At 38.4% G+C, this 27057-nt stretch overlaps 2 protein-coding genes and 1 long non-coding RNA gene across 3 annotated transcripts in view; all 3 read left to right on the top strand.

The window, feature by feature from the left end:
- The first annotated feature begins 1803 nt into the window (after positions 1-1803).
- LOC140238352 (uncharacterized) lies at positions 1804-23727 on the top strand. Its single transcript, XM_072318284.1, has 14 exons — positions 1804-1900; positions 10569-10787; positions 11846-12035; positions 12426-12679; positions 13195-13638; positions 14383-14826; positions 16177-16602; positions 17009-17428; positions 18435-18881; positions 19581-20009; positions 20466-20894; positions 21075-21520; positions 22941-22994; positions 23653-23727. Exons 1-14 carry the CDS (start codon positions 1804-1806, stop codon positions 23725-23727), a joined length of 4374 nt encoding a protein of 1457 aa, XP_072174385.1.
- A 328-nt stretch (positions 23728-24055) lies between these two features.
- Positions 24056-25189, top strand: LOC140237965 (uncharacterized). The gene is made up of 3 exons (XR_011901872.1): positions 24056-24086; positions 24891-24944; positions 25111-25189. It is a non-coding gene; the product is annotated as an uncharacterized lncRNA (long non-coding RNA).
- A 1067-nt stretch (positions 25190-26256) lies between these two features.
- The window catches only part of LOC140238350 (uncharacterized), a 36691-nt gene continuing 35890 nt past the window's right edge, over positions 26257-27057 (top strand). The window contains exons 1-2 of the mRNA XM_072318283.1: positions 26257-26286; positions 26731-26775. Coding sequence (XP_072174384.1) covers positions 26257-26286; positions 26731-26775 — 75 coding nt within the window. The remainder of the gene's footprint in view (positions 26287-26730; positions 26776-27057) is intronic.

The raw sequence follows: 27057 nt of genomic DNA, 5'->3' as shown, positions 1-27057 counted from the left end.
TATGGTAATTTCGGGACCTGAACTTTTACTTGGTTGTAACGAAATTTCGTTAAAATCGTGTCCGTTATCACGGGAGTTGTCTGTAGTAAGTCAACAAGAAAATGAAACATCCCAGAACTTGCAATGTAGTCAGTATTATGAATGTTGTTACCTCCATAAAATGGGGTTAACTTGTTGTTTTCTTTGGGCTTTCTCCTCCGGTGGTTGCGAATTTAAAGATATATGCGACGTCTCTTCGAGCTAACGAGGATATAAATATAAAAAGTGAAAACAGGAACAATGATGAAGGGAATGTGGTTTAGTCGATCAAAATCATATTAGTTTTACCCTGGATTTTATTTTTCAGTTTCCCACTGATACATAAGGGTTAAGGATGTACGCGTCTGGCGGAAATCAAACTCATCTCCCACTCAAGAGTACCGAGTCTCGTTTGATAACTATGTCAATGTGTGCCAATCCCAGTATTAAAGAAAACAGAACAAGAAAGATTAACACCATACACAGTAGAGAGAATAGATCAAACAAAGATATGGCAGATCCAGGCTGTACCATACATTCTTTTACAGATATATTAGTAGTAATTTCAAAATGAAATACACCTCTTTTAGATAGAATGAAAAAGATGTCTCAGCGATAAAGCACACGGAAAAGTTTAATCCCTAAAGCATATGCAGTTGTCGAAAGGAAATAGAAGAATTCTTGGTGACAGTTGTCTGAAATCACTGCTGTAAGTACACATTTCTATTGACAGCATTGCACAATTTATTTCAGCCATCATTAACATCCAAAATAATGCAAGGCATTGTTACATATTCATTGAAAACACCAAACACTGAACAGATTCCCAGACTGGACACCCACTCTGCTTGGGCTCTAACCAACAAAGTTAATCGATTGATTTACAGAGGAGTCCAAGAAGTAATAATGAGTGGGAAACTATTAATTTATTAATTTATTAATTTATCAATTTTATCCTGAAGTCCTGAAGGCACGAAGACAAAATCAGCAATGATAAGAACAGAAAAAAATATACTATTCGTATGAATATGAAGAAAATATTTGATTTATTTTGATATTTATTTTGATCTGTTCAATTTTTCAAGTTCATTTTTCATTATAACTTTACTTTTTACAGAAAAAAGGAATATGTTGTTTTGTACTGGAGCTTCTTTTTCTATAATTTAATGTTCTTCTCATAATGAGACGGTATGATTAAGTATTGCGGAAGATATACTTCTCAATAGATTTGTCCAGAGTTATTTTCATCTTTCAAAATCTTTCAAAACTACAACTTAGACTCTCATCCTGGTTGGATGTTCTGTCGAGGAATGCTGTGTTGATGACACTGCTGAACAATTGCTTGCTCAGCTCATATTTCCCAGTGAAACACCCGATATCCTCAGGCGACACGTCTTCCCATGCAATACTTATCCCGGGGGCTATGTCATAATGTGGCGGAGGTTAACCAAATTAGTCTCCTTGCACTTGGTTGTAACTGGAATGACAGCTGTGACAGGAAACCTACTGTTTAGATCCAAAAACTTGTCTGACAAGGAGAAAAAAAAAAAGAGGAGAGAAAAACATCGAGACAGCTCATACATTTTCGTCTACGAAGTAGTTTTTATCCTGAAGAAGGGATTCCAAGGTCGTGGCGCAGCGGTACAAAACTCGATGGCGAGAAGTCCATCTCGACGTTGGTTCAGTTGGCTATTACAGAGAGGAGAGGCGCTGGCGTAAAGGTCTGTCCAGCACAAAGTCTCCTCAGTAATCTGCTTGCTCGGTCTGTCACAAAGATTGTACGTCATGTATAGCTTTGTGGACCAAGTTCGCCGGCATAGGCGGAAGCTGCTCCTTTTACTTGCTTTCATAGCAACGCTGGCAGTAACTTGCGAAGGACAAGGTAGGCTGTTTTCCATTAGGAAAAATGTTTATCGGCATCTCCTATTTTATTTAGAAATTGTTAGTGTTTGAATATACAGGAAATTGATTTTCCTGAGCAAAGGTTTACACTTTTATATATTTTCGACAAGATGTTTCTATATCTGAATATTTCTACATTTACATACTGCAGCTACAAACGTTTGTTTGTCTGTTTGGTTTTGTTCTTTTGGTTGTAATGCAGTTCTCATGCATGATTGTGGATGAAACGAATTTTCATTGACTTGACCTAAAAACACAAAACCTGTTATGTGCAGAAGCTTGCTTGTGTGTCCATGCTATGACGAAGATTATCGTCACCTAGTAATCGTTAGAATTATGGAAACTACGGGTTCTAATCTTTGTCGTTGTAAGATCTTTACTTACTTTCCCGATTGACCTGTTAACAGTGATCCTAAAATAAGGGGTGTTTTCTGATAGCATGAATTATACTCAACACTGCTAAGATGAACATGTTGCTAAAAACCATTGACTAATCATTTTATAGGGCCGTTTTTCAAAGTGTTCTCTTTAGCGCTGTTGCTAATAGTTATAGAGGTTAATGTTTTCTTCTTTATGACTAGTTACCAGTTCACAAGGTAACAAGACGCTCTATATAATATAGATATGGCAAGGTTTTTTATTTAAAAAATGGCAAAACCATAACACATAAGAAGGACTACTTCTTTTGTTGACTACTCGCTTGTTGACAAGTTTGATAATCTTTCAAACTTTGAGAATTACTTAATCGATCGTTTCGTGTTCTGCTATCGACATAACATAGAATCATATTTCAACAGTTAGCTAGTGGGCTTTGCATTCATAAATTACATCAGATTACATCTGATAAATGATAAAAGTCTGATCAGATAGAATGATAACAGCAGAGATTATGTGACCTTGCCTGTTTCCACTCTGTCTTCAAGAGAATGATAAAAGCTTAAATGTGAGATTATCACAATGACTTAGAGAAAATGGTGGTAAAATTTAATCTAACAGTAATGATATAACAATGATCATGATACGTATAGTAACGGCACGCAGTAGTACGTAATAACTGTGTTTAAAAACACAAGGTTTTGTTTTTATGAAATGCATGAACACTCTTCAAAGGAAAGGCACTAACAAACTGCGCATGGCCCATCGTGGTACTACCAAGGCAGTTACTAGTTGGTAGTTACATAGTTAAAGGGATTACTACATTCTTGATCACTAGACATGTTTATTAGGTTGAAGCTAGAGTAAAAGTGACTCACATAAAAGTACATAATAATACATCTAGCCAATGCTAATCATAATCATAGAGTTCATCTACTGTATAATCGTGATTAGTCTAGTGTCCGGGTTTTTTTTTAATGAAATAGTATAAACATTCACATTGGATAGTGTTGTTAATGTTGTTTTAAAGAAAAAAGGAAGAGATAGTGTATTTCGATAGGGCATTTCGATCACACAATGTGTGAATGACTTTAGAAGCCATTTTTTTTTTTACAACAAACTATCAATTATTTTGTTCTTAAACTAAGACATATTACTATTTCATTTAGAGTGCTGTGCACGAATCTGAAGACATACGAATATTGCCTAAAGAACCGTCGATGAAAAAAAAAATCAACATGAAAATTATTGAATGGTGTGAGCGATTACTGTCTTACATGTCATTTGTATTAAAATCGCGACGGAGAAACCGTAAAAATATTGATACCAAAGTCAATTGTTTACTTAACCCTACTCTCGTTTAAACTGACGAAACATAGCATTTCGCTCTGATTACATTGTCATTGATGTCTTAATGACTGTTTGCTTGTATCGCATGTATTAAGTCTCTCTTGACATTTTCATTTTCGTAATCCTTATTGCACCTTTGCATATTTGTACGTTACGTAGGCCTACACGAGAAAAGCAAATAATTTCATTTCTATGCCACAAAGTCTGTGATATTTAATCAATGCAATCTGTAGATAACACAGAAATAATGCATTTTATAATAAACTAAGATTTGTTTAAATGGTTACTGTTTTATATACGAACATGACTTTAATGATACCTGGGGAAGGATCTGTAGCGTCAAATTATCGGCAGAAATCATGTTGAGTTGTAGTATGATTATTGTTTGGTGAATAGCCTTAACGTATGTTTTTAGCCACTACAAACAATTATCAACTGATTACGAAGTCTTCGTTTTTTTAACTCACGAGAAAATTCGTGCGTTTTACCCACAAGGTCCAAAGTTTTGAAAAGAACCTCTCTGGTGACCCATCTGTTTGATTTGTCACGATATCTTGAGTTGTTTTTAGTTAATTGCTGTTTGCTGTAACAATCATGGTTAACAGTGCCTTGGTCATCAGCAGATGTGCGCTTTAACAGAAGATCTATTTTCGTTATTAGTATTATTATCATTATCGTTATCGTTACTATTACCTTTGCCAAGAGGGAAAAATAAAGAGAAACGTTCATAACAGAGAAATATGATGTTCCGAGTAGAAATACAATAATACAATATGGAATAATAACGCGCTACCAGGAACATGCGACCTCTCCGAAATAAGTGCATCAGCTTTCTAAAGACCCGTACAGAGTCTAATACATACATTCTATGAACCAACGTACGGTTTTACTCCAGTAAGTGGCATATTTTGATAACTGCTCACATCTTTGAATTATCAACAAAGAGTGTTGATGTCATGAATTAAAAAAAAAATGTGATAAAGTAGTCGATGATTCCATTCAAGTGGAATAGTATTTCCTTACTACTCTTTTGCAGACTCAAGAATGAATTATGCATATTCTGACAGCTTAATTTTTTTTTTTACTCTTTACACTTGAATGCAAAAGTCTTAAATTGAGAAAAAGAGGACTATAGAAAGATGATGTAAACTTCGGAGTGTTTGATAAAATCCTAGCTCCTTCTACTAACAGAACAAGCAGATGCAGTTTACCTACCTAATTTGCAATGTGATTGCTGGATTGATAAGTAATTATTGCGTGTTGAGAATTGTTGACTTTGATTAATAATAGTGAAATTCAACTGCGTAAAGTTGTTACATATTTTCGTACCTGCGTTTTATTTGGACAGGTCAAAAACGCTACTAGCTCGGATAACCAAATGGAAAAATATATGATCAGATTTTGTTCTTCTTTGTAAATTACTGAAAATACCTCGATCAATGAAGATCACATCAAGTTTGTTGAAAAGAAACATGTAAAGAAATAAACCAGACCTCTCGAATGGTAGTGGACATGTCAGATGTGCATTGGAATATTGATCTGAATTTTTATTTTAAGTCAATAAAAATCTTTTCTTCAGATCCCTGTAAAGAAAGGCAGGTTATCTTTCATTTCATTTCTTTCATTGCATATCAGACCTCTTTAATGATATAAAGACATGTCAGACATGCATTAGAAAATTGACCTGAATTTACATTTTAGGTCAATAAAAAACCTATTCATATACTGTGCAGAGGAAGGCAAGTTCTCTTTCATTTCATTTCATTTCACTTCACTTCACTTCATTTCATTCTACTCCATTTCGATTCTCTTCATTTCATTATATTTCATTTCATTTCATTACAGTTCACTTCATTTCATTTCATTTCATTTCATTACATTTCACTTCACTTCATTTCATTTCATTTCATTTCATTTCATTTCATTTCATTTCATTTCATTATATTTCATTTTACTTCTTTGTACTTCACTTCATTTCATTTTTCCTTTTCCAACAAAAAATACACATGCAAAGTGACAATCTGAATAGAAAACCTTTCGATAACATCTGCACGTGCATTGTTACGTGATGAGATAGCAAACTCATTTAACAGCTCAGAGCATATCTTTTATGAAAGGTTTCAGACAGTCGTGTCAACATATCACATACTTTTGATAGATAGAAGGAACTGATGATTCACTGACTAAATCAAAATGCTCGATTTCTCGTTCCAGTCCCTAGGACAACACTGACACACTTTTATCACCACTTATATTGCAAACATGGCGCTTTCTTTTGTTCCTCAACAAACACTACAAGCTAATTTGCCTTGACCTGGAACCAACATGCTGCTAGCCGCCACCCTGCTATCCCACAAAGATCAGGACCAATCGCATCCAACGCGCAGCGGTGGCTGACAAAGCAATTACCCAGGGGTCTTTCTTCCCCCTCTTCTCTCTCTCCCTCTGTCATTCCTTTACCTTGTCGAGTTCGCTATCAATTCTCCGACTTTCTGGACTTCTTGTTAAGTCAGTAAATTTATTTTACAAATCCAATTACCTTTTGTGCGAGACGCGGTACTAAGTTGATATCTTTTAGAAGAGATATGGGCTTTCTTGAGCCTCGTTAAGCCTGTTCCCTTTACCAGCAAATGATATTTATTCGCCTCAACGTCTGCTTAAATTGTGTTTGAGTCTCCGTAGATAAACGCCAATCATCCTTAGATAGGTAACCTTCCTGGACACCTTTATGGTAATCACTCGGAATACTAATTCAGGTTTTCTCCACTTATATGAACGTTCTGTACACGTTTCATTTAATTTAAGAACATACATGGGGTAGGTCTTTTGCATGTTGCTTTTTGGTTTCCATGCTATGCCGTTCCTCTAACACTTGCATTATAGCCCTTTACAGATTATATCAGGTCAATTTGGGTTTGAATGATGTGAGACTACACGATAATTCTATGAGGTTATTGCGTTCTTTATCACACATGGACAAATCAAACCTCTATATGCCTCCATTGCGTTGTGGTATTGTCGTATTAACTCACGCAACGAGCAGGAGAAAAATGTTACGAAGAAATTATTAATTATTGTCTAAACAAGGTAATTCTTTTGGTAAATTCATCGACAGATGAAATGCACAACTTGTCGCGTACGTTTCTCGAATATTTAAGGTTACCTAATAAATATTGGGGGGACGAATCGTGCTTTCATTGTGATTAAGATTATCTTTATTTCAATATCTAACAAATACTGATTTTGTAAAGTGTACGGTGTTTGCATGAGCATGTATTCCAGAAAGACACGCGAGTAAGCTTCCAAAATGACAGAGTTTTACAAGCACACAAGATAATACCCGTCGTATTTGGGAATGATAACAGATAGTTTTGTTCCCAAACAACCTTTTGGAAGTCTTCAACATCTGGCCATACTCACTGGTAAAAGATTCATCTTCGCTGATTCAACAGTCATGCATGAGAGGCTGTGAATATATCATTACAGTAGTTTTTCTACAATCATCTTTTTGGAATCTTTCATCAATACTGTTTGAAATTATACTTCTGTTTTTATCTATATTTCTTATTCCAACCTGTCTTGTCATTGTCCACTGGTTTGCATGCTTGTGCAACGTGCATGGGTAGTTCCACCCCCATTAATCACGGTGACTAAACTGCATGTTTATTAATTGATCATAACACAAAAAGACGGATTCTCAAAGCTTCTTCCACCCATAGACACTCACTGTTACTAATATAATTGCAAAAAAGACAAGAATGAAAATGTCAGTGAAGTGAGATTATCGACATTTGTTGACACAGTCATCGGCGAAACATAACAGCAACAACATCTTTGCCATTCCCGTAAGATAATAGGGTATGGAGAACTTTGCTAGAAATAAAGACTCCGCCTATGTGAGAGATATGGAAAATGCATATCATGTAACATTAAAGCGTGAGAAGGAATAAATCATATGAGTGATCAAAAATATCGTAGACAACAGATTGTGTGCAGAAATACATTCATGTTTCTGTCCTCATGTATTTCTTTACGTTTAAAGGCATTACTTATCATTTGCAGATGAAACGGAAACCTAGCTTTAGTGCTTCAAAATAGTTCTAAAATGTAAGTATGAGTTAGGAATAGAAACAATGTAAAAATGTAATTAATATATAGTCAATGTAAGTATTGTTAAATATGCAAAATGTGAACAAGTTATATGGTAAGATTTTCTTTTTTTCTGGAATAAACCATCTACAGTTATGGTTTATTGAGAAAAATAGTAATAGCTCCTTGCATTTAACATTCATTTAACGTATTTAACGTATATATATATGTATATATATGCAGGCTGTTTTGTGATGCAATTGACCTACACATATGCATCAGATGTGATAACTAGAACAATTTTTAATTCATTGCTCCCAAAGGTTAACAGTGCCTTTAAACATGTTATACACGAAAATTCCATTATTCTTTATGAACAATAATCGCAGATATAAACTTTCAACCTAGGTTGCCATACACATATTCTTAAGGTTTCTGCTTCAAAATTGGAAATCAAAGACATACACTCTGAAATAATATGAACACGAACAATTAATTGTAATGTACTGTGGCTAATACAAAGGTTGACCCAGATCCCTACCCATTCCCTGTAACTAACAGACTAATCTTATTTAATTGTGATAAGGTTCAAGTTGTCATGCTTGGATTTGGTGATTGGTCATGCTCGGAATGGAATGTCCCTTCTCACAGTGTCATGTGAAATAAACTCCAAAGCATGCAATGAAGACAGCCGAGTGAGTATGGCCTTTACTAAAGACACTTCAGATCTTTGTAAAATAGTTTTACATAATTAGATTATACCACGATGTGCAAAGAACTATTTTCTTTGCTACAGTCATAAAACATGAGACGGCTACGACAGGAAAGGGTGTTAAGAAAATAAACGAGCATAAGATCTCGATATACATAAACTATGTTTAACGTGTATAGGTCAATACCATCTTTAAGTTGGCTTTACTAAATAGGTGTGAAAGCAGATGAACAGAATGGTAGGGGTTACTCGATGTTCGTACTATTTAAAGAACTAAAATATGGAACTACATAATTTACACGTGTTCACTGAATGGTGATGATATAGCGAGCACATCAGTAAATTAGCTAAGGCGATGGTATTATAATTCCTATTGGTTTGCCCGAAAAGTTCCGTCATGTGATTAGTAAATGATTTAGTGACTTAAATCCCATTGACCCTATCAGATGATAAGGTAATTATGGTAGAATCAACTTGACGAAAATCAGACGAAGGACGTAGTATTTTTTTTTTAAGTCCTGACGTCACAGTCTCATCTAATTCGCACTTGTCGCTGATGCTGATATCACAGCTGTTGCGAACAAACATATGAAACATCGGATTCTTAGGTCTGATGGTTTAAAACCTCTACCATCTTGTTTGTTTGATGATACATGTACCTTATGTGATAAAGCCAACCAATCGCATTTTAAAGAGATGATACAGTATTGGTGGAGATGAGAATTGGGCTTTTAACTTTTTACGAGATACCAAGAAAACACTTATGAAATAGTACAGAGCATACTATTTTAAGAGGAATTCAAAGTTTATTTGATGAAAGTCGGGTTTGGAATGACTGAAACATCCAAAAACAAAGTAAAACAAAGCAATCGTAATAAAAGATGGGTCCCACACTTTATTAGAATCGCTCTGTTTTGGATAGCCATTTTCTCATTTTCTCAGCCATTTCAAAACCGGTTTTCATCAAATAAACGTTGAATTCTTCATGGAATTACATGTTCTTTCATACACTTTCTCATTATCTCAACAAAGAATGTTAGAAACCTGAAATTAGGTCTCAACCAAAACTATACGATCCCTTTAAGTCCACTGGAGGGGTTGCACTCATTTCCTGTATAAAGAGAATATTCAGAATGTGTTTAAAATAATTACATAGAATACATATTTGACGAGCTTTCAACCAAAAGGCGATAAATTGATTGAAAAACGATGGATTTAGTGCCTTTTGGAAGTAAGCTCTTCATTCATAGAGTTATACATTTACACTGGATAAGAACCGTAGAGTATTGAGGTTGAATTTTTCTCGACCAATCAGCTAACTTAATGTGCGGTGTCAAAGTGAGGCTTTTAATAGCTAGGTCCGAAATGAGCTCCGCATTATCACTGCATGGCAACTTGCCTTGTAAGACAAGACATGTATTGTTTACGGGTTTGGTTAATTCTTGATTGCAGCTGATTGGTTAGTGTAATCATAGAATCGAGATATATATTGTATACATATTCTGATTAAACTCTGACTGCACTTTAACGCATCTTCTGTACAGCGTAATCGTAGGTAGAGTAGCAGACTTGTGGTCTTAGCTGATTCCCGTAGATACTGCATGAAAGTAAGTTGTAAGATTACAAAGCATGGACCTTGCAAGTCAACATTACTCTGCACAATACAGTAAAAAAAAAAATCCCTACATCATGCTCCACAGGTCTAAAAAGCGAAACGCTGAAAGATGTGACAAAACAGAATTTGGCAAGAAATGTTATAACTGTCCGCATTGTTTCTCTGAACATAACGTTATGACGGGGAAATTCAATGTTTTATGAAAAGGGGAATGGTCACTTGAAGCAAGCACTTATCTCACCTTGCAATGTCTTATATCTGGAGGATGGACGTGATAGTCATGGAAACAGTCAAGCGGGATAATAGCGGCTGATAGTCGTCAATTACACAAACCAAACGAACTTTAGAACTGGGTATTTGAATAACGGCAATGTCAAAGCAAGAAAAATACAGTGTACAATGATATTAGGAAGCAGGCATCTTTCACGTATAATATGTTTGGCACTGTACTAATGTTTCGACCTTATAATGTCTTCTCCCTCTTCCTTTTTCATCACCACTCAAAAGACTCGTCGTTTTCACTCAGCCTCAGTTCAGCAGACCCTCTCCTGCCATGTGTGTATCGGGGAATCCCCTATCTCCACGGAGAATCATGGAAGGTTGACGAATGTACCACGTGTAACTGCGACAACGCTACCACTACATGTGTCATTGAAAGCTGTCAGCCTGCGTTCTGTCCGGAGCCGATCAAACCAGAGGGCGAATGTTGCTTTCTCTGTCCTTACAGTAAGTGATGCGTCAAATTCAACTTTGGTATAATATACTTTATGCTGGCAACACAACACAAATTAAAGGGGGAGGGAAGCGCGCCCGGTGACCCCCTCCCCCTGGATCCGACACTGTAACTGGTGCAATATACGATGCAATAAGAAACTATACATGTTCGTATTCAAGGAAATTCAATTGCACCTTCGGACACACATTAAAAAGGGTTGGGCAGATTGATGTCGCCAAATAATCGAGTTCGTAAGGTAACTGTCAAAACCCATCACTCTTAGTCTGGTGTATGTAATGGGGATTTTTACAATGATATAGAGAGTTGTATTTCTGTTTGAAGGCTTATCATTGATATTATGTCACTTTATCAAATCCAGAAAGACAATACTGTAAAATTGCACTTGCGTACGAATAAAAAGACGATTTGAACGTACCCGACGTCACAGTCATGTCAATAAAGTTCACAGAAGACGCAAGCTTACTGACAGTCATTCTTACTAGTTTGTACCCTGATTTCACTGAATTGGTCTGTTCTGTCTTTCCAGATTACATTAGATTCCCTTAAAAAAATGCGAGATATATCTGAACATTTCTTTTAGTAGCCCGTCGTCATTTTGTGCAACGCTCACAAGTAACTGTAAAACCCTGAAACTGGGACCTTGAACCATTGTCCTAAAGTCACAAGATGATTTTAAGTTTTTCCTTTGTTCTGAAAAAAAAACACACGCACCAACAAACAAAGAAACAAAGAAACAAACACACATACACACACACACACACACACCCACACACACACACACACACACTAGATTCTTGCTGTCCGGCATGGCATAGTGATGAGCGGTTAGCAAACCTGAAACGCTGTCAAGATGGTCATCGAGTCAACAAAAATAATTACAATCGAAAGTGAATAGTTGCCTTTGATAGATAAACCTTGACGAAGGATGATGTCTGTCTCTACACATACTATACAACGCATCAAAGCCCTGCGAAAAGTAGTTTGCGGGAACTGTGATGTGATTATATGTAACTAATATTACTGCATCTCTCTTTGTTCCATCCCACAGATGTGAAGGTGAAGAGAGTAACTCCAGAGGTGACAAGTTCCCGCCCCCTTTTCGAGGGAGGAAATAACCGCGTGCAGCTCCGTGTTCCAATCAAGTTCCAGGAAGCTATGGACACCACGGGAGTTTCTGGTGAAGGTCTGTGGAGGCTCAGTGCGTGGGCTTCACCAAACCCTGACGGAAGAGGTCCGCGGTTAGTGGCAGCATTAACCTTTTCTCTACATGGTGCGCTACATTGAGTCAATTAGCTGGCCCATTCGCTCGTTTTCCGAGTTTGCACAGGGCAGTGAAGAGTGGGCCTATACACGGGTAAAATTCAATCAAGGCATCGTGAGTTACGTGTACATCAAACATAATTTGTAAATGTTATGACATCAACTTTCGAATATTCCTTAGGACTGGTCGAGAAAAATCATCTTGCTTACTTCTTATCCGAATTTTGAGGGTCATTTTGGAATACTCTGTAAAAGAAAATTTTCTCTTTCTTTTGGAGTTTAGTCATTTTCGGGGTTCATTTCCTCTTTAACAATACCGATTTGGAAACGACTTGGAAACTTTTCATGTCTCTATATATCCTATACAGATTCGGATACTCGAGGGAAACACTCGACGAAACCCAACAGGCACAGTATTACAAGAAAAAAGAAGCGTTCGAATTCGCCGATGTCGACTTTTCTTTCGCCGATCAAATGGCCGAGTGTACCGACATGAAGTATATCTGTGTCAGAATTGACCGAGGAGACAATCCGCAGACCACGGGTGACTTGGGCTTCGAATTCTCTGGCTATCCCGACGAGTCGGCCCAGACTGGGTGCACTCGTGCCCCTGAATGCAAAGGTAAATAGATAAGACGAAACAATATCAACAGGAGTAGGATTCGATCCAGTTTTTCAGCGATGATATTGATATCTTCTTTTCCAAAGCCATCGAAATGTTCATCGTAATTACTCGATCAACGTATATACTCGATGCAGAGCTCATCAAAGAATTTGCTGTCTTAAATACAGAGAACGTAAGACCACTCGTTATCCATTTTTAAATTGGTTACTTTGATAATGTCACGAGTAGCGGTTTTTAATTAGACAAACCTGATAATTCCATGCTGCAGTCCTTGACTCTTTGAACAAAACATTGATTGCATTTGAGGCTAAAACAATCAGGGACCTAAACAGCTAACCAGACTGGAAGACATGGTGTGACTTAAGTAACCCATTTCATTGTTATAAACAAGACTTACATGAGAGATGGTTGAGTAAGCAGGTTACAGCCTGTATGCATTTATGGTTATATATCCGATGCCTCAGTATGGAATCCCCAGACCAAGTTGTTTTATCATCTTCAATCTCCACAAGGCATTGTTGCTGAGGATCTCGACTGGAATCTGGAGCCCCTGGAGTACGTGATACCTGGTCAGGAGACTTCGGTCAGTATTGATAGCAACGTCATTTTCCGCGAGGGAAACCCAGAACTTTCCGGGAGCGGGCTCTGGCGAATGGGTCTATTCGGCAGCAGGAACCCTGACGGCTCCGGAGACAAATTTAACTACAAATCTCAAACTCTCAGCCGACCGCAAGAAGGCACCACCCTTAATGCTGACAGCCCTCTAGAGATAATGGATGCCGTAACCAACTTTGAGATTGGGTCTGTGGGATGCAATGACTACGGTTACCTTTGCGTCGATTTTACCGGAGGTGAAAACCCCAATCCCAACTACTTCTTCCGTGTTGACGGGGCAGCTGACTCATCGAGAGAAGCAAACACAATCATAAAATGCAAAGAACAAGAATGTTTGTCAAGTAAGTATATTGTTCATGGGAGATTTATTCTTTTCAGGTTTTGACATACATGATAACATGTCGAAATATGCACGGCTTTGTTCTCGTCTTTAATATCAAAAGATGTTAGAGACTACAGTTAGACAAGGAAACAACAGAGTTTATTTGTACAGGCCTGGCAAGCATTACGATCTTCTTAATTCTAAAGTGCATGGACTTCGTTTTGTCGTGATCGGACTATGGCTTCTTTATAGGAAGACTGTGAAAACCATGGTGAAATCTCATTGACTTTCAACAAGGACTTTTCATGAATGGCATTGATGTTATTGAACTATGGGATAATAAGCGTTCTTTGTGTAAGGGGAATATGACATGACCTGTGTCGGACATTTATCGAAGCTTTAGTGGAGAACTTCGGAGACAATGTATAAATATGGTTTGGCTTACGCTTTCGTTGCTCTTTCCAAGCGACAATGATGCAGCAAAAGGCGTAAAAGAGAGAGAGAGGAAAAAAAAACAACAACAACCAAGTTCACTGGTTGGGTATCAATGCAATGTGACTAGTCCTCCTTGAAATCAAGATAGCTACGGCGCAATTAGATTATGAAGTGCTTAACTGCTGTTGTGTATTTCATGATCATCATCCATTCGCTAAGCAAAATAAAAAGAAAAGAAGTAGGAAAAGGGAGAATGAAATCATTGCTCAACAGCAAACCCGTGGAAACAGAGTTGTAACCCTATTATACTCTGTTTCCTGCTGAACAGATGTATACGCTGAAAGCCTTGATTGGAATTTGACGCCGACGGATCGCGTCTTACCCGGGCAGGAGACCGGCGTGAGCATAGATAGCACTGTCATGTTTCGCGAAGGCAATCGCATGGTACAGGGAAATGGCCTGTGGCGAATGGGTCTTTACGGCAGTAGAAATCGCGATGGAACCGGCGAAAAGTTTGGCTACAAGGAACAAACCTTGGATCGCACGCAGGAAGGCCAGACCCTGGAAGCGGATAGTATGCTGGAAGTTGCAGGAGCCACTACCAACTTCGAGATCGGAACGGTGGGCTGCAATGACTTCGGATACGTTTGCGTGGAATTCACGGGGGGAGAGAACCCCGTACCACTCTATTATTTCAGAGTTGATGGGGCTGCTGACGACAGCCCAGAGGCAAATACTCTCGTTCACTGCAAGGAACAAGAGTGTTTATCAAGTAAGCTTACAGAACATCGCTTGAACATTCTTAACATTCAAACATGGAGAATATTTCTTAAATGCTGACCTGTCTGACTAATTTTTATTTTTTGTTTGTAACACGATATATGCAGAAATCAATGGACAATCTAGAGTTATTTCTATAGAGCCATCATTCTAACCAATTGATCTTATCATTTGCTGCAAGTCATACCTTAGCAGTTGGGCACTATCTTTAAAATACTAGTAAATGAACAAAATCAAGTCGAATTCGATGCTTAATTTGTATTTGCTATTTGATGAAAGATGAATGATAAAACTTTTTTTTTTCCACAGGGAGGATAGAGTGGGGCATTTCTTCAATAAACATTGACATAACGGTTTACCGACAACAACCATTAGTTCGGTGCACGAGATTTGCAAAAAGAATATATGATATATACTTGAATATGTGTAGTCAGAGAACAGACAAAAACAAATGAACCAAACCACACACGCTTATAACATACTTGACCATGTCAGAAGATAAACGAAGTGGGCTTTCCTCCATGCTAGATAAAAACAAACAAACACCAATTTACAGAGGCATAGACTTAAGACATCATCAAGATGTTTGTTACTGATGAACCTGTCATGAACCAAATGTATGTTAAACTTATATATATCTATATAGCTACGGCTTATCTTTCTAGCTCCGTATGGAAGCTAAATAAGGTAATGCACTCTTTACGATACACAGTTTTTACATAATATAGTATTTGAAATCAGTGCTTGAAATGGCTGTACTCATGACAATGACACACTTTATTATTTTTTTTTCTTCACATCACACAAAATTAAGTTTAACAATTAAATCTAAGAACAATATCCACTGCTATACACACTTCATAAAAGCTTTGAATAATCACTGTCATGACAGAAGTAGCATATCCTTAATTGAGTCGAAACGTTATTCCGTTCAAAGTTAAAGAACAACTTGATTTAGGATTGTAGGACAAGTGCAAAGGGAAAATAGTACTCGCGCGGCCAAGGTCGTTCACCGTCTGAGGATTCGAATACACACACACATGGAATCTAAACTTGTATTTGATCGCAATACATGTGTATTTGATAAACAAACGAATCAATTATATGGAATAATCTGTAGTGTGAGAAAGAGTCAAGAAAGAATGAATGCACCAGTCATATAAGAATCCAACATTCCCGGATCACGAATCACATACAGAAAATCATAACGTGTCAAGAATAGGTAATTTGCAACTGATTGTGACGAAAATAGAGCTTTTAACCAATCATTACGTGTATCTAAAACTACAGCCTAGTTGTTATGATGTATTAACTCGTAATTCTTGCTACGATCCACTCGCAGAGGCTGTCTTTACGGACCTCGAAGCTGACCTGGGGGACCAAGTCCTGATCGAAAACAAGAACAATCCTCTCACGGTCGACTTATCGGGAATCACGGCAGACGACTCCACGAACGTGATTGGAGAGGACCTCTGGAAGGTCGCGGCGTATGCCAGCAAAAAGCCTGATGGATCTGGTCCCAAGACAGGGCTTGTGGAGCAAATCCTCGACCCCGCTGATGCTGCCACTGACTTGAACGAGGGAGAAAATTTACCTCTCGAGCAAGTCGACTTTGATTTCAACATGGAAGGTATCCGTTGCGAAGATGCGCCGTACCTCTGTTTTGATCTTGAGAAAAACCCCAGGGCCAGCGTTGACTACATATTCGAGGCAAGACCCGACGAGTCAGTAACCACCACCTGTATTGATATGCGGGACCGCTGCAAAGGTGAGTCATGTAGGATCGCAATGCTTCGGACAAAAAATAAAATAAAATAATAAAATCGACAGTAACAAGTCTACCACACCCGTAACAGGCATGTGCCTACCCAAATTTATAAATCTACAAGAAGGATAAAAAAAATCTATGTGTGCGTATGTGTGTGTGTGTGTGTGAGTTTACAGTCTGCCTACGTGTGTATGACTTTTTAATCACGTCTAAATGATTTCATCTCAATCTGTATACCACATGTATTATTGTCACGTGTATTACTGTGTTAGTACCTTCAATACTTTCCTTGAAGTGACAATGACTATTATGTGTTATTGTCACGTGTATTACTCTGTTAGTAATGATGACAATGATGCTTGTTTAACTGAGAAGCCCCTTATGATATCATTGTCGAATTCGAAAGGTGCCACTGCTATCGACATTGACTGGGATGCTGAAGTGGGTGACGCTCCATTTGGTCAGCCATCCCCTCTCAGCATAGCTGCAGACATCAACTTTGATCCCGATAGCCCTGACGTCAATGGTCAGGACCTGTGGAGTTTGGGCGTTTTTGCAGCCACAGCACCTGATGGTAGCGGTCCACGACGTGACGAAATCACGCAAATGCTAGATCCCTTCAACCAGGCACAGCCCCTGGAAGAAGGAGGACCACTCCGCTTCGACAACATTAACACACCGTTCCCCATTGACGAGCTCGGCTGTGATGAATATCGCTACCTGTGCATCGAGTTTAAGAAAGGAGAGAGTCCCAAACCCGACTTCAAGTTCGAGACTGCAGGAGAGGGTGACACTCTTATCTCTTGCAAAGAGCAGGAATGCAGAGGTATTTTAATCATCCTAACCACAAACGTTTTCTTCTTCTCACTCTTTCTTTCATCTGTCTTCTATCCGAACTTCTTATTCTATTTACCTTTGCAATACACTTGGCCTCCAGCATCATTAAGTATACCCACCCGTGTTCTAGGTACAATTGTTGTAACCCGAATGGACTCCATCCATTCAATTTCCCCCAATGACATTAATCGTCACGGTTTTAGGTTAGGAAACGGGATGTAACCTATCAGATGTGGTCGGAAGGTACCAGGTCGAGGCAACGAAACGTCAAGGCAAGAGACTCAAGCTGTACCAGGTCCATGGAGCCATGTGGTGGTTTTCAAGAGTAAGGGGAGCATACTTTTTCTTTAGAATGCAGATCTTGCATTTACCCACCTGTGCTTCTCCTCTCCTGCCCATGCTTCATGTCGAAATAATGCTTGATTCCTCCTCTAGACAGCTTTGAATTACACATCTTTTCTGCCCGCTGCAAACAAGAAATTCATTTCTCAATTTCTCTGTGTCCACTCTAAGAGACACACATTGTGAACTCTTCATTGCACGCGTTACACTCTCGCTCAATTCTGTATTTCAGCAAATATTCCGCTTTCATTCAAGCTTGCATTATGTCTCTTAGAGATGTTATTATACGTATGATTCGATAGGAGGTCTGAAACCCGCTTTCTAAACACCTATGTTCAGTATAGTACATTTCGCAGAATGCATGTTGCAGTCTTGTGATAAGATAATGAATTTACAATGTGACATATTTTTAGGGAACAGTACATCACAATATTCAATTTCTGTATGAACACAAAAAGATGAGAGAAAGAACAAGACTATAAGTCTGAATAAGAAACATAGGCACAATGATCTGTTTGTGACACTGCAATATAAATGACTTTCTTGTTGGCCGTGTTGTGTATTTCAAAGCTCTCTAGAGTCTTGACTACTGTGTATGTTCATGAAACCCACATCTACTCAGAATATCTCCCTTTGTAATTATTAATCAACAGGAGTGGAAGTGAACAACCTGGAGTCCAGCCCCACCAATATACCGTCTGACCTGATGCTGTATGAAGGCAAGGCAGAGAACCCCATCCAGTACAACTCAGTAGCTACCACCACCGATGAGTCAGGAACCGTGCGAGGTGTTGACCTGTGGACGCTGAGCCAGTGGGGTAGCGAGCGTGCTGATGGTAGTGGGCCTCAGAACAACTTCCAGGAACAAGTGCTATCAGGCTACCATGCTGCCCTCCCTGTATTGCAATCTGGTGATACTCTGGACTTTGTTCCCCTGGCAACGAACTTTGATATGACGGGCCTGAAATGCCCTCAGGTCAAATATATCTGTAACGAATTAAGTAGGGACGAGCAGTCTCAACCGGAGTTCAAGTTCACTGGAGTACCAGACGAGTCAGTGCTGCGGAGCTGCTTCGAAGTTCCCGATGGAGCTTGCAAGGGTGAGGAAGCGCCTTTCTCATCTAGGAAAAAAAATCTAATCGTTGTTTTGGTATTGTCTGCACTTAACTCGCTAACTTATCCGATGATCATTGAATACATATGTTTGCTTTCAGATAAGATCGCAGAAATTATGTTATTAGGGTAAAATTGCGGACTATTTACACACATGTAACGGAAATAGCGACTATTAGTCGTATTTTCTTTCTTTATTTTCTAATAGTCCTATATTGATGCGTTAACTTGATGCGTTAACTAAAGATTACATGGACTTTTTTTTCTGCTGTTGCTCCTTCAGTTCAAATTATAATTTGGAATTTTCTTATACACTATGTTACTTCCAGGCCGTAATCCTAGTCATTGATTAAAGTATCCTCCACTTGTACATGTACCTCGAAATATGTTAATGTTTACACGTGATATACGTAATTCTTTCATGTACCTGTATGTTATGACAAATAAGACAAACTGAACTGAACTGGAAAACTGATGATGGTTTGAATATCTCAGCTTACGCTTGGTAACGAAGGATGCTAATTCGTTCCACAGTCAAATAATACAAAGATTATGAAATTAAGATCACGGTTTCACGCAGTGCCAGGTACAGTATGTGTTCTCTCTGCTATTATCTTTGTGTGTATTGATTGCCAGTTACATTGTGCAAGGTTAACTAAGACGTTATCATATGGTGCTTTTGGCAGGCATCATTTTCGACGACCTGGACTGGGACATGACGAACGGGCCAGTTAGGGCTGATGAACCCGATGACGTCACATTTAACGTTGATCTGAGCACTCTACCTGAAAGCGGACCCGCCAGCGGGGACGGTCTGTGGCGCATCGGCGTCTTCGGTGCTCAGAACCCACAGGGTGAAGGACCTCGCCTGGGTTACAAGCGCCAAATTTTGAACCGTAGACAATCCTCCACTCCAGCTGATGGAGGTGGCACGCCACTTGAGCTGAAAAACCTCGAGACTGAATTTGATCTATCACAGATTGGCTGCGATTCTGAGTACAAATACCTTTGTCTCGAGTTCTCGAAAGGACTTCGCGCCAATCCTGATTTTGAATTTGAAATCGAAGGAGGCGGTGATGTCATCATCAGCTGTAAGGAGCAGCCATGTCGTAGACGTAAGTTTTGTCAATTTATTATAAGAATCCCATCTCCAAAATATCACGATGATGTCATTAACGAATAGATGAACTGTTAATTGCGCGACACAGTAACGAAAGTATTATTTTCAAGAACTGATTCAAACATTAATTATTGTGCTTGTGTATAACATCCTTATCAGTAGACATGATGTAATCTCTCAGTTTGTAAGTAACACGGTAGGAGGTGGCAGCAGACCAAGTACGTGTTGTGATGAAATTAAGAAAATGAATACTTCGACAACGTCACTATCAGATTGTCATAAGACTAGAATGCTGGCTTTTCTTGAGGCTATTTTCATTGAGTAAAAAAAAAGAAGAAATTATGAGCCCGCTGATTTACTACTACTTCTGCTTTAATGAGAGGTGTATTATCACCGAGTTGTCACTTTAGGTAAAATATTTTTTTTTCTATCTGTCTGATTTATCATAAAGCCGTTATCATCAATGATGTTGAGACCAATCTTCTCGGAAATGGGATAGTGAGGGAAGGAGCTCGTAATAACCGAATTCTGTACGACATGACCGCCATCGCTGACCGTTCCAGCGGTAAAGCCCAGGGTAGAAATCTGTGGGGCCTTACTACTTTCGGCAGTTCTTTCCCTGATGGCCGCGGTCAGCGATACAACCCTCAGAGGGATTACACTTTCACTCAGTACCAGAAAGACAAGGCTGCCTATCCCGGGGAGAACATCCGATATGGAGCAGTAGACACCAACTTTGACATGACTGGCTTGACCTGCAACGAAATCAGGTACTTCTGCTCCGAACTGCGTAAGGACAGGGATGCCTCTCCTGATTTCGAGATGGTGGCTAATCCCAATGAGGAAGTCTTGGTCGACTGCTTCGAGCTTAACTGTGAAGGTATGATTTTTTTTTCCTTGAATTTATGCTAAAAATAATGTGGGAACTTGGAAGACCCTAATGAACATCTAATCTAATTGTCATTGTCGTCAAAATCTGCCTTACAGGTGCAGGTTTTGAAAAGTTATAACTAAAAAAGTTACATGTCAGTCTTGTCATTTCTTCTAATGTCACATCCAGGCGTCTTGATAGACGACACTCGACTCACATTGAACGATGATGACCAACTGGACGAGGGACCAAACGAACTATCATTCGACTTCAGGGTCAATTCCAACCCTACAGGAGGGGATGCTGCGGGCAACAATCTGTGGCGCCTGGAAACGTTTACCGCTAACAACAACGATGGTTCCGGTCGCCGCAACATCCTTAGCACACAAAGTCTAGATCCTGCCGATGCCAGCCGCGACCTGGATTCTGGCGATACCATTGTCTTCCGTAACCTTCAGGCCCTTGTAGACTCTTCAGAAGTCAACTGCCAGGAGCCCTACTATCTTTGCGCTGAGCTGACTAAGAACCAGGCTTCTTCCAGTGATTTCTCTATGAGAGGCACTCGTGAAGACTCTCTCACTAGTTGTAAATTAATGCAATGTGCTAAACCTCGTAAGTATTTCTTACTCCTAACAGTATACACGTTCATTTAAAGGAACCGTAATGTCCACCTCATAAGCACGTGGGTCCAATACACTTTATATCTCACAACTAGAATAAACGAAAAAAAAAAAAAAACTCTCTCACCAGATCTAAACTAATTCCATTCATTCACTTTGCACGTTGAGACGCTAATCATGAGAAGGGTACAACCATTTGATTATTCTTGTCATGCATGTTAAAAAAAAAAATCCTTGCATGGAATTTGATGTACCCACCCCTTCCTATTCGTTTTAATCCTTCATGATTGTGTTTTCTACATTCTAGTTAACTGAAAGTTATTGTTAATTTATAACCACCGACAGAGAGCTCCGTAATTATCCCCTTTCACTCAGATTGTCTGGACTACAACTAACCGCATACACATCTGTTCTGAAAAAATATCCTCGAGTCTAATGTCTAAACAACTGCATGCATTATTTTGTTTCCTGTTCTAACCCAGTTGTTTATGTTCTAACCTCTATGTGACAAATCTCCACTCTGCATCTTCATGTGCAATTTTTATTTGCAGATACAAACTTTGGATGACATAGACTAAATATATGTAGTTGTTTTTTTTATCCCAGAACTACACAAAGAGGTGAGGATAGGTAATCTTGTAAACCGATCACATGAAAGAATGATATTGTACAATGATAATAATGATGATAACGAACACCCGCTGTATGAATCATTAAATGTATTTTTCATATTTTCTCCCCATCTACAATGCGTCTGTTGCGTGATATACGAACAACTTCAGAACCTCCTCCGGTGAGTCCACACTGATGTTTTTACTTTACAAGTCTGAGCCGTTTATTTTCTCCGACGCTTGATTTATTGACATGCTGTATAAGTCATCACGTTTTGTGTATTATATTCATAATAATAATAGTATACACATTTATAAAGCGCCTTTTCCACTGGATGCAAAGCGCTATGTAATGAAACAACTATTCTTCTTTAATCAAATCTTACTAAATTTTACAACCGTGGATTTAAAAATAGACGCTTTAAAAGGAGACACCTAACATACGTGCCTTGAAAGGCAGTATATAACCCTAAATGAAATTGGTATCAGACAAAAACGGGGTTGCTGGAAGCGCAGAATCCGAATTCTTTTGGTATAATAGAGGTTCTAGACTGCGTTCAATTCTTGCGACTATACCTCTACTTCGGTTTATGGTACCGCTGATTCAATCAAATTTGGGTGACTGCATCTTCAAATTTCACGGAAGAACAAAGAGGATATCACACAGTTTCAGTACTTTCATTTCTACCTTTCACGCGTTGGTAGAGTAAATGTAACTGACAATAACTGAATCTTACATACTGTTGGAAGACGAGCAAAAGAGAACTACGCTCTTGGTGCTTGTCACTGTGGAATGACGATTGTGTTTAACGTCACAATCACAGGTGCAAGGGCGACCAGGACCTAAAGGAGCCAAGGGGGAGCCATTCGAGATTCCGGTACGTGTATTATCTTCATTGCACCCTACCAAAGAAAAAAAGCAAAACGAAACAAAACAACGGAAAAGCCCAAAGAAAACACATAAACACACACGCACACACACACACAAATGAACAAATAACAAGCAAAAGATGAAGTGAAACTGTTGCCGTCGCCGCTAATTATAAGATTTCATTTTACATTTTTATCACGTTTTACGAGTCATATATTGATACCTGCAAAATATCCCGATTCCCCTAAAAGTCAAAATGAAACCCGTAATATCATATTTACGCTTTACCTCTTTGTGGACATGATTGTCTTTTATCTTTTACGGTTTGTTTTTTCTCATATTGTCTATAAGGAATTTGACAGGTTTTCAATCGCCATTGCTGAACCTAAGGTTGGGAAAGACGCTCCCTTCCAGTCGAACGTATTGATAGTAGGACTATACATGTGTTAGTTTTGCATGTATAATGATCTCCCCCCCCCCCCCCCGAAATGTGAAGGTTACATCTATGACACTTATTCACAGCCAGAAACATTCAGACAGCGCGTGTGTCTGTTATGGCTGTCATGCGAGTTTGATATGAATTTTTTCACCTTTTCTTAAAATGATACATACCCAAAACAAAAGACAGTACCTCGAGTGCAATTTATTCTTCTTTCTTTCCCTAGCCTGGCATGGTAGGACCACCCGGAAGACCTGGCCTTGCTGGACCACCAGTAAGTAATCATTCGGTCTACACATAGACTTTGTTACAATCTTTGACAAGACCGCGTGAAAAAAAAAAAAACTACCCATATGGAGGTGTTTGTGCGTGTATTTTTTGTGTGTGCCGAAGTCTGATACAAAATTTGATGACATTTTAACCCTCTATGTATTCTGTCCATAGGTGTGTGTGTGTGTATAGAACTCTGTGCACATTTGACATATTAGTGCAGAAATGGTTAATGATCTCACCACAATCAGGTCCAACTCAATCTTTGCACATGAGATGCGACACTTTCATATCTACTACCGACGTGGACGATTGGGATGGAACATTATATATATAGTAGAAGAAATAATGAATAAATGAGTCAAGCCAGTTAACGAAGTACGTTTGAAGGTAAATATACGATGCAAATCCTATGATATTTCGTGATGTTCACAAGTGATGTTTATTGCAGTTTGCGCGAAGTAACTTTGGAACACTAAAACTAATGGCGGCATTACCGCAATCATAATTATACTGGTATATGATCAGATGACAAATATGCAGGCTTAAACAAGGGAAATAACAGCATAATCAGATCTTGTGAAGGTGTTGACCATCGCGGTGTATGCTATAACGATTGGGGAACAAATTAATATTTTGTCTCGCGAAGAAAATCGTAGTAAGGTGTACGACGTTTCGCTCGCTACTGCTGAGCTTCGTCACGTATACACAGTCATGAGAACGCACCACCATGTCTCATTGTACCTGACGAAACACAGCAGAAGCCAGCGAAACGTCGTACACCTTTATAACTACGATTTTCTTCGTGATACAAAAGATTAATTTGTTCCCCAATCGTTATGATCAGATCTATTTATTAAGTGCCCACGGTTTTAAGATCCTTATCTGTACCCCTTTATATAGTTCGTGGGTGCATAACGTACCTCTGTGGAATGAATGCCAATTCGGATGGGAATTATATAAAGTAACAGTTGACAATGTGTGAATGAATCCACTGGGACATAGCTTACATCATATCAAGATTTTTCTGTAATATAGACCGACGTTCACATTTTAACTGCACGTTATTTTTTCCGTCTTTTGTATAGATTGTGGCCCTGATATCCTATAAACATCCAGCGTTTAAAAATTAAATGGATCAAAATACAATTAGAAACACAAACTCTAATATCTTCTAATGCTGTTTCCTTCCAGGGTTACCGTGGAAAGCGAGGACCCGAGGGTTACATGGGACCCCCTGGTGACCGCGTAAGTCCTATACTCATGCACTCATACATACATTTCATTTCAGAATCATATCAATATTTATGATTAAGTCTTACTTTGTAATAAAAATGTTTATATCTCACCCCGAAAAGGAAGATTATGACAGACCTTATAAAGTGATACAAATATAATACTTTAAACCTCCCAGGGAGAAGAAGGACCTGATGGCCAAGGAGGCAGACGTGGAAATCCCGGTCCCCCAGGACCCCCTGGACCACCCGGTGAGGTAAGAAGGAATTCCTGCCGGTCTACCATTTCAATATTGCACCGTGGCTTCATAGTCATGTCTTTGTATTACAAAACCGAAAAGTGGATCTCTAAACAATTTCCAAACGAACAGAGTAGTATACAACTTCACACTGATTAAGTGTCATATTGTTTTGAGTATAGTCAGGGATATCTGTGTTTTAACTACGAGCTAATTCATCAATGCGCAAAGAGTCGAGCAGGATAGCTCTGTGTTATTGGAGTATGACTTGAAGAAGGAGGGCACGAACAGAATACATATACACTCCTAGGTATGGAAATCATCATCATGACCTTCACGTGAAAAAAGAATACACCTACATTCAATCAATGCAAACATGGCAAATGAAAAAATTTAATAAAAATATATAAAGAGTGTAATACAATATTTTATTGTCGTTAAAAATTCTCTATAATCCTTTAATAACACCGTCCAAACTTTCGATGATCCCTTCACTTGTATATTTGCGTTAGTGTTTTGCTTATAAGTATGTCCCTGTTATTGCATTTCTACAGAATAGGCATTATTTCTCACTCAGTTTTAACTTCTTTTATCTGTATTCTTGATTTTTAATCTTGTATCAGTCAACATTTGGCTGCTTTCTCATTCTGTCTTATTTCCATGAACAAGCCATTACCGAACTGAATTGAACAAAATTGTACATTTTCTGTTTGCGATTTACGATGACAAAAGGCAGGAATAATACAAATTAGAAGGAATCAAGAACTTGCAACACTCATGGCGTCATCTACATTATGAAGATCTGCAAGGCATAAGCCTAATAATTATATTCTTTAATAATAATATAGATTAAGCAATTAATTAAGCATATCAAATAACTTTATGAGTTATCGCTTATACTAACTACAAAATATGACTCGCTCATTGAATTCATATAGTCTCCTATGTCTTTACGTATCTAGTGAATGACTTTATCAGAAGTTTACCTATAGGCCGATTTGTCTTCTTATTTTCTTCTTTGTCCGTCACTAACTTTCTCAGGCAATTGCTGCAGCACAAACTCAGAAGGGACCGAACTGGGCTGCCATGTCCTACCCATACACGCCGCTAAGACCTGTAAGTATATAACAAAAAGGATGCTTATTTATTTTTCGTATTCTTTCCTTTCTTCATGACATTAGAAAAATATGTTGCGATCTTGTTTGGGGTTTTGTTGACATCACCCATTCTCGAAATTGTCCTGCACATAATTTCCTAGACTTTTCAGAGCAGAGGTTCCTCACCTCAGGAAAGGTATCTTCTGTATATGTTATCAGGCATTCATAATGACATATTATTGAAAATGTCAATATTATATCATAGTAACATTTGACTATATTATGATTGGAATAAATGTTTGCGAACGAGTACATCACGTGCTAGTCGTTGACAATCAAACTGCTCGTAGTAATTTATACAAAGTCCTGTAATATTCCCTGAACATTGCAATTAGATTGATGCTTTCACAAGTGTTAATGTACCAACAGGTTTGAAAATCACTTTTCTTGATCTACCACACAGGGTCGACCAGGATCTCCCGGCTATGCAGGAACTCGTGGATCAAGGGTAGATACAGCATTCTCTTAATGCTCTATGCGAATCACATTATTTTTGTCACTGTGTACAATTATTTTTTCATGATAGAAATATATACAGTATTAAAACTATTAGAATATAAAATTATATATATATATATATATATATATATAGTCTTCAATGCTGACTCTGTTTCGTGTGATAAAGATAAATGGAATTTTAGGAAAGGAATCATTAGCTTTATCGAAGAATAATTTCCCTTATTACTACCAGTAATCCATGGCTACAGAGTGAATCTAAGGAAAGAAAAAA

The sequence above is a fragment of the Diadema setosum genome, chromosome 14 (assembly GCF_964275005.1).
Source record: "Diadema setosum chromosome 14, eeDiaSeto1, whole genome shotgun sequence".
NCBI lineage: Eukaryota > Metazoa > Echinodermata > Echinoidea > Diadematoida > Diadematidae > Diadema > Diadema setosum.
The sequence above is the reverse complement of the archived record's forward strand: the minus strand, read 5'-3'. Positions and strand labels throughout refer to the sequence as shown.